The sequence below is a fragment of the Cynara cardunculus genome (assembly GCF_001531365.2).
Source record: "Cynara cardunculus var. scolymus isolate 2C chromosome LG 2, CcrdV1, whole genome shotgun sequence".
In the NCBI taxonomy this organism is placed as follows: Eukaryota; Viridiplantae; Streptophyta; class Magnoliopsida; order Asterales; family Asteraceae; genus Cynara; species Cynara cardunculus.
The window spans coordinates 63,969,807-63,979,114 of NC_037529.1; the positions used below are offsets into that span (position 1 = coordinate 63,969,807).

At 34.7% G+C, this 9,308-nt stretch overlaps 2 protein-coding genes across 2 annotated transcripts; one reads left to right on the forward strand and one right to left on the reverse strand.

The window, feature by feature from the left end:
- The first annotated feature begins 973 nt into the window (after positions 1-973).
- Positions 974-1,646, forward strand: LOC112507136. Its single transcript, XM_025111574.1, has one exon. It carries the CDS (start codon positions 1,082-1,084, stop codon positions 1,466-1,468), a length of 387 nt encoding a protein of 128 aa, XP_024967342.1. The 5' UTR covers positions 974-1,081; the 3' UTR covers positions 1,469-1,646.
- Positions 1,647-1,648: 2 nt separating this feature from the next.
- Positions 1,649-2,695, reverse strand: LOC112507135 (transmembrane protein 45B). The gene has a single exon (XM_025111573.1). It carries the CDS (start codon positions 2,649-2,651, stop codon positions 1,764-1,766), a length of 888 nt encoding a protein of 295 aa, XP_024967341.1. The 5' UTR covers positions 2,652-2,695; the 3' UTR covers positions 1,649-1,763.
- Positions 2,696-9,308: the final 6,613 nt, after the last annotated feature.

Consider the following 9,308-nt stretch of genomic DNA (forward strand, 5'->3'; position numbering starts at 1 on the left):
AGCCAATAGACCGTAAAACATCTGTGAGCTTAGAATACCATTGTCGTGATGCTTGCTTCAAGCCATACAAGGACTTTTGCTGCTTACATATTAGATAAGATTAGATCTAGGCAATATTTGAACCAAATATATATAGAGAGAGTTTGTTTCAAATGCAACCTGTCACATTTGTACAACCAATATAACCCAATAAATTAAAATATTTATGGAAATGATTGAGAATTCATTTATTATGATTTAAATATTTATGGAAAATGAATAAGGTTCATTAATTATGATTAATATTTTATATTAGGAAACAATCAAAATTTATATGAAATTACATATTCATCAAATTAAATGGACGGTTGAGATTAGGTTGTACAAATATAAAATGTTATATAATAACTCACCTCTCTAAATGCTACTTAAAAATAATACTTATAAATAAGTAATCATAAAAAATCAAACGATCAACATGAATTCATGATCATAAGAAAAAAAAAACAAGTATCATACACCAAATATCACATCAAATAAATCATTCATTCTTGAATACTTAGATAGTAATTGAATTGGATCATTTCGGTTCCATTGATATTGAAAACTATTATTTAACAACCAATTTAAATATTGAAATTTTTGATCTTGTCCAATTCATTAGATATCTAATTTTGATCCATCATTTTTAAATCTAATAATTTTATTTGCAGTAATTAAAATGATGAATTTCACTCTTACATATTCTCACCGAATTTTAGATATTTTTGGATAATATTTCACTATTATTATTATTATTATTATTTTTATTTTTATTTTTATTTTTATTTTGTTAAACTGACATTTTTTGGAATTTTATATATATATATATATTGTGTATGGCCCACTAATTTAATTGGTCATGATTAGAAGTTGGAGCAAGTATCTGTGTAGAACACAAGCTCTCTCATCTGCTCATCTCCTTTACAACCAATCATCCATCTTACCATCTTATCCACATCTCTTTCTTTTTTTCCTTTCTTCATCCACTCATCATCATCATCATCATCATCTCTACATTTCAAACCCACCAATTTTTGTTATCCCTCCACTTCCATTCCAAATGGCAACAGCCTCCGCCACTCTATCTCCGGTCACCTTCACGGCGGCAGCCGTCGTTGCTCCCACCAGATCTTCTGCCAGAATCACCACCACCAAAGTCAACTACATCAAGGGACTCAACTCATTTGGTGGTCTTAAAGCTCACAACACTCTCGCTTCATTGGGACTCCCTGTTTCCACTGAACAGCAATTCGCAAACTTTGTTTGCTCCTTGAAGAAACCATCATCCAACAACCGCCGTGGCGGTGGCGGAGCTCTCACCTCCACCTGCAATGCGGTGGCTGAGATTTTCAGGATAGCTGCAATCATGAATGGACTTACTCTTGTTGGAGTTGCAGTTGGCTTCATTCTTCTCCGAATCGAAGCATTTGTTGAAGAAGCAGAGTAAGAGATTCTTGAACGGATTTCTGCACCTTTTTTTCCCACAAAACTGTATCTTTGTTTCACTCTTCAATTCATGTAGAATCAATCATAAAGATGTATGATTTATATAATACCATCATTTATGCTTTCTTATAACAAAATTCAACCATGATTGATCAGCTATAAACAGCAGGATTCATATATATATTATAAAGACTGGTATCATTATAAGCATCAAAGATTTTTGACAATTTTAGCATCCTTAGAAGCAAATTCATTAGCCCATATACGTAATTGCTATTACCAAACAAACTGTGTATCTATGGATGAACTTGCTTGAATCCTGTTACCGATAGAGGGACCTCAGCAATTCGACTATGGAGTCGTTCATACTCGGCCGATTGACCCCTATGAGTGACCTTTTTTGGGAAAGATAAGCATAAACATCCCACAAAGATCAAAATCCCAGCCAGTATCCAACTGAATTGCAAATTAGCCATGGCTCTAGCCCTTAACCGTGCCTCATGGGTCCCACACACGATGGCCCCGTGCATGTCGCTATCGCCGCCATCACCCAACCGTAGGACACACCCTTTGGGGACAAGTTCAGGAACCCATAACATGAATCCCATATTAATGAACCAAAACCCCTGGAAGGCAACAGAAATAGAAAGAACAAGCGATGTAGGGAAGCTGGATGGGAAAGTGGTCGCAAATATAGCTGTTAGAAGAGAGACCAACACAATAAGTTGCATTAGCCAATGGTAATGGCCCTCGAGTCCAACATGATCGGCCGAGTGATAATGGAGCAAGAAAAGCTCTTGACTGAAAACAGAAGCAGCAAGAATTCCAGAAACCTCAAACAAGGTGTCTGATTTATGAGTGAGTTCACTTAAAAGGGTAAAACCCGCATATATAGCTAGGTGGAGAAACATGGTGGCATGCTCATAGTTATTGAGCTTGAAAGCTAAGGTAAACAAAGGGTAGTCCAAAACCTGCATAACTATGGAAAATATGGAGAAAAAAACAATAAGCAGAAGCTCTAAGTACACCAGTTTGGGGAAAGGGGTGAGAAAGGGATGCCAAAAGCTTGACCTGAAGTGGGTTGAGCCTTTTAGGTGGTAGGATTTGATTGTATTGATGATGTGCCATAAGCCAAGGAGAGCAAGGACTGAGCCAGGGACTAGATGTCCAGCAAGTGTTCCCATGGAGTCTTTATGTTCTTCAGAAATCTGGGGTCGTTATAAAGAACGACCGTTTGAGCATAAATATATGAAGTTTCTTGAAGAAGATCCAATCATGCAAGAAAAAGAACGAAAAAAGGTAGATGGCAATAATCTTTTCTAGTGCATGGTGAAATGGTGCATGTATTTTCCACAAACAAGTAATCAGAAAAAGACAGCCATTCTGAGTTAAAGCACAAGCGGAAAAGGCGTCCTATTGGAAATTCAAGGGGCAAGAACATGAAAGAAACCAAAACAAACAAAGCGATTATGCAGAACCTAATAAATCATATCTGTTTAGTCCACTATAGGATCTAAACAACTAACCAATGCTACCCAAAGATCGATCCTTTCTTGTGCAGGAACTAAAACTAATTTATCCTTGGTGAAGTGGATATTGACATTCTCCACTAGAGTTTGGGGTGGAAACAAGATCATCCTACCTGTCCATTAAACCTAAGTGAGGGCAATAATTCTGAGTTCTATAAAGATTTACGGGGAAGAATATTCACACGGAACCTCTGAAATATCCCTTTCGATTGTTGGCTTTCAGAGAAGGAAAAGTGAAGCGGAAAACGCCAACTTTAGACAATTGATCAAAAAAAAAATAACTCATTAATTAATCAGTTGCATTTTAAAACATCTTAAAAGATAAAAGCAAACAAAAGATTCCCAAAAATACGCAAACATCCCAAGAACATCTCAAAAGCAGCAAGAGCTGTGTCCAGAAATATGTAAACAATAGTTTTTTTCTTCCTCAACTCAATCTGCTGCTAAAGTTTCCCAAGAAACATGTAGGAGTAACAAATATCAAAAGCTCTAAACAGCAATGCAGTAATTACATAGAACATGAGACATGACCAAAGATTAGGACAGGATTTTGAATAAAGACCAAGTTGCTGTCAATAAAGATTTGGATTCAAGATTGATCAAATACCATTGTGTGTGAATAACCAATTGTCGAAATTGGTGGTATCAGATCTCCTTCATAAGGGGCCTGATTGTGAGCAAAGCAAGCAAGAGAAGCTCATAAAGTCAGATGGAAGAAAACAGCAAACAGACCAAGGGTTTTGCGGCTATCCCTAAATCCAATGGTCATTAAGATCATTGAGCTCGACTGATAGAGAACTTCATTCGATCAAGGAAATATTGGGATCTCACTGAGAATGGGATCCGTAATCACCCGTCGCCAATGTATCCCTATCATCTGCTCGTCACCGTTTGCCACCTAAGAATTGGTACCTACATACATGATGATCCATATACAGAGATAGAGAAACGATGAGGCGCAATACAAATTGCATTTCTGGAAGGAAAAAGAAAGCTCACAAATTGCTGATAGAAACCCTAGCCGAACTCATACTTGGATCCAATGGCGTCTCTAGTGTTGCCATCTTCGTCATCATGCTCCACTCCATCATCACCGTTTTCTCGGTGCTCTTTCACATCCAATTTCCTTCATTATATCTATTTCGTGGGTTCTATTTTCTTGCCCTGGGTTTGAAACAAAGATTTGAAATCAACCATAACCGGTTTCAAATTGCCATCTACATGTCATTGGATGTCCCGAATGCATGAAAGGGAGCATCTAAGAAGAGCAAATGACCAAGATCGCTAATTAATAAAGAGGAGTTGGAGGAGAATCGCAATAAGGCTTTCAAAACCATTTTAGAGCACCATCAATATCCAAGCACAAGAGAGTTGGCCACCTAAATCAACGAGTTTTGCACCTTATGGCAAAGAAACATATGGGCACCACCCTCATATCATGAGGATCGATAAACGTATGTGACATATGTGCTAAGGGGAAACAACATCGCGAGTATGTTCCAAAGGAAGCAAGCTTTGGTTACTACACACTTGATTTATGTATGCCCATACAAATTCTACAAGTGGTAAGAAGCAATTGTTGAGTTTCATTAATGACTTCAATAGAGAAACCTGAAGGCATTTTCTAGTTCAAAAGGAAGAGACGTTCGAATGCTTCAAAAGCCTTTAAGGGGAATGGCAGGTGTTGATGCAACCATGGTGTGTATGTGTTGGGGGGGACTTATCAGTTTGTATTTAAGTTGGAAGGTGTTTTGTATCAATTTTGGCTACCTAAATGCTGAAATGGCAAATGTTCTTGAATCATCATATTTCTTTGCCAAACACTAACAAGTATCTTCATTGAAAATCTCATCGGACCTATCGGGACCAATTTACATTTTATTTACTCCTGTCTTTGTTTTGTCGCATTGGAACCTGAATTTACCATGAAATTGTTTGATGTCATTAACAGATGTTCATATCTCTTGCATATGGCTTTTTAATCCCCCCCCCCCCCCAAAAAAAATAAAATAAAGACGATATCAAAATTATCTAAACAAATGTTTTATGGTTGTGGTTGGCAACTATAGCGTAATCGTGAGACGCGGTTGATGGCATGGGAAAAGAAGCAACCTTGCTAGCACTTTGCATTTATAAAAGTAACAAAAATTACAAGAATACGAAAAATTCAAAAGTAGGAGAAGTTCGAGTCAAAAAACCACAAGGATACAAACAATATTGATAAATATGGAAGTTGGAAAAGTACAAAAATTACAAGATCATAAAACTTACTAGAATATAAAAATTTATCACAACAAGATCAAAGAAAACTTAAAAGCCGAGACTTAGTGGCTGTTTTCCAAACCTTTATCTGGGTAAGTGTTTACCGGAAAAATTCAATACTATCACTTACTTACCGGGTAAGATTTTGGTCCAATAAAATGATATTATATACAACAATTCATCCGATAAGCACCAACCATCATGGTAAAGCCATAGGAGGCACAGTCCCCAACAAACAAATAAGAAACCCACAAGAAACAACATTATTTATAGTTTTAAATATATTTTTTAATCTAAAATTACAAATAGCCCCCAATAATTAAAAGGCAAATCCCCAAATCTAATCCCTACCATTTCATTTACAACTTTTATTTTATTTCATTTCAGGGAGTTATCAATTTAAAAATCAGTTAAACTCTAATGTCCCTGGTTTCTAAGTCTTAACTCATTGAAAGTCAATTTATTTGTCTTGTTTTATTTGCTATAATTTTAATAATTTGATCCGTCACTATTTTTTTTGTTTTTTTTTTCAACTTTCTTTTTGCATTTTATTTTTTATAGATTTATAATTATTGTTATTTGTTGATTATTAATTTTCTATTTCTTGATATTTGATTTAGGATTCTTGAGTTTGTTCTTTAATTTGAGTTTGTTATTTTGATATAGGGTTTACTACTAGTTTATCTTTTATTTATAGCATATTGGTCTTTTGCTCTCTAATTTCTTCTAATTTAATTTAATTTCTTATCCTCTAATTTCTTGCTATTGACTATTAATATGTACTGTGTTTTATTTGCTTTAAGTTGAACCGAAATAAAAATATATGTACAATTTCTATGTTTATCCAAAATAGTAAAAATTAATCAAAAAACGGAAAAAGTTATATTTATTTGATTAAACTGAACAATTTAAGCCGACAACCGAATAACCCAAAATCGTCTTGGCTCGGATGAGTTATTCAGTTTCAGAATTTTTTTGACACCCCAAGTCCCCAACTCCCTAAGTTTTGCCCCCAATAATAAAATTTTCTGGATCCGCCACTGCCAACCATGGTAAGAGCAGTCGTTCTCACTTACTTGGTAAGACTCTTAATCATTGTCTTCGTTCTTACCAGATAAGATTCTTGATTCTTGTCTTCTAGGTAAATGTTTGGCCGAAAATTTGTAAGCACGACTGTCGAATATATTATCTTCAACAGTAGCATAGTAAAGATCGTAGTTATTTATCAACTATTAATACTTAGGCTTAATTGTCTTCGACAACCGTTATTCTTCTTTCATTTATGACAAGTCTCGTGTGTAACTAAAGATTTATGATCAAGATACATTAATACCGCGAACATAACCAACAAATAGCATTCAAGACATGACTGTTATTGGAGTTACTTCAATTGAAGACAGCCCCGACAAAAACTACAAGTATAAGAAGATTCAAAGCATTCAAAGAGACACACGAGCGCTATTGAATCCACTCAGAAGCAGTCTCATAGAATTCATTGCTGCTAAAATCCTTATTACTAGTTTGTGCACGACGTGTCGTGCTTAATCGCATTCCATGATTGTAATCAGTGTTGTTAAGGACGACGTCCATAGTGCATCGACAATATCCACGATCGTCCACGGCTTTTACCCTCAACAGGGTTTTTTGTCTCACCAAAATCGTTTGTCTTGTTTATCATTTTAGTTATTTGTTTTGTTTATTTCAAAAGTTTATAACGTAGTTTATTAACTCCACAATTTAAACCTTAAATTATATATTTTTTTTATTTTTTTTACATAAACAATAAATATTTTTGCTAACCACAAGGGTGGTGTCTGATTGGTTTGAGTTTGGCTCCAAAGATCAAAAGTACCTAGAGGTCCCAGGTTCAAATTCAAGGAGGAATAAAAATTCTCTTATGGCAACGGAGGTTCAAATGCGGTGACTCCGGGCTATCTGCAAAGCAAGTGGTTGCCCTGTGATTAGTCGGCTCGCATAGCGGGTTGGATATTCAGGTTAATCAAAAAATATATTTTTTTTTTGCAAACAAAACTGCGTGTGATGTGACTAAGTCATTTTTAGAAAACAAATCTAACGTATAATTAGTTCATTACTAGTATCAAATTAGGCAAACCCCTCATTTTTATTAAGCAAAAGCATTAAACCCGTCATTTGGCTTTCCAGAATTCAAAAAAATACATATTCTCACGCATAAAAACTATCCACCTTCATATGCATAAACGTCCACGGACATTAACAATGAACTTTCCGTCAACAACTTATGTATAACCAAAATACATGAATTGATTACCGCTTTGGAAAGTAGTAAGATGGCTTAGGATAGAATTCAAAGATAATAACTATATATGTATAAGCATTTGCCATTTGGAATTGTTTCGGGTTTAAAAATAGATAATGGTAACTGTAACTACCAATAATAACCGCCATGATCTTCTTGTTATTGTTTTTTTTTTCCAGTCTTTTTATTAAGGTGTAAAATACATAATCTTCAATATAATTTGAGCAAATTACAGATTTGATCTATGTGGTTTCATGAAAATTTGGATTAGGTCCTCCAAATGAAATGATTACACATATCATCATTGTGGTTTCAAGTTTGTCACGGAATGGGTCCCTCGTCCTAACAGCATTAACTTAGGATCCATTAAATCAGGGGTAATATGGTCTTTTTATTTTTCATTAAAGACCATAAATGAAATGATTACATTTTTTTTACCAAAGTTTATAGTTGAAACCAGAAAATTCATAAGTAAAACAATGATTTTTATTTACAGTTTATGGTAAGTGAATGTGATAGTTAAGGAACACGGTATCAATATATGAAGAAAAAACAAAAATGCTTCGGATAACACTGTTTGTACTAATTAGACAGTTAATAAAAGAGTCTCTCTCTCTCTTTGTGTTTTGATATACTGGAATGAATAGGTGACATTAATTACAATTAGATTGGTTTCGTTATATAGAAATTAAGGGTCTTGAAGGGTATTAAAATTGAGATGGACTAATATTAATCAATTTATGTAACTCAAGCAACTTAGGGGTCGTTTATCTAAACACTTACCCAATAGGCGCTTACCAGTAAAATTCAACATTATCGTTTACTTACCGGGTAAGATTTGAGTCCACCAAAATGATGTTATACGTAATAATTTACCCGGTAAGCGCTAACCGTAGTAAGAGTCATCATCCTCACTTACTGACCGGGTAAGACTCTCGGTCCTTGCCTTCGCTCTTATCATGTAAGATTATTGGTCCTTGTCATATTCATCCGGTAAGGTAATGTGATTTGACCAGCGCTTACTCAGGTAAGCATTTGGTAAACGGCTCTTATATTCACCATAATCAAAATCACGAATTTCTCTCGCCATTAGCACAATCCTTATCGTGAATTTATATTGCCGTTGTTTTTATGAGTATTGGGTTTCTTGATTTAGCCGATACATTTATTTTTGAAATTTCAAAAGGATTGAAAAAAAAATCATTTAAAAAAATGATAGGCATTCCAGCTCTTTGATGAAATGCATACAGGAAGGTGATTCGACAAACTCCATCTTCAATGCACGAAAAATCTTTCGAATTCACCATCGTTGATGAACTTATGGGATCAACCTATTCGAATACATCCCTAACATATACATCGTTAACCAAATCGGCCGATGGCCGACTCCAATCGGAAAAAAATATATGTAATTGAAGATGAAACAAGAATTCATCCGACAAAAAAATGGTCGGAACGATATTCATCAGTAGTTACCTTCAATAACAATTACAAAATATTCTGATTGGAATGAACCCATAAAAATCCCAAAATAATCAATGGAGATGATTAATAAAGGGTGAGGGTATGTGCACTCCTAACCCTTGCTAACTACACCCCTAATCCTATTACAAAGGGAGTGCTAATAGCACTCCTAATAGGGGTGTGAAATACTTTGTAATTTGGAGTTACTTTATTCCCATCAAATGTCAAAGTCAACAATAACATATTTTTATTATTATTGTTATATATATATATATATATATATATATATATTATATACATTGTATATT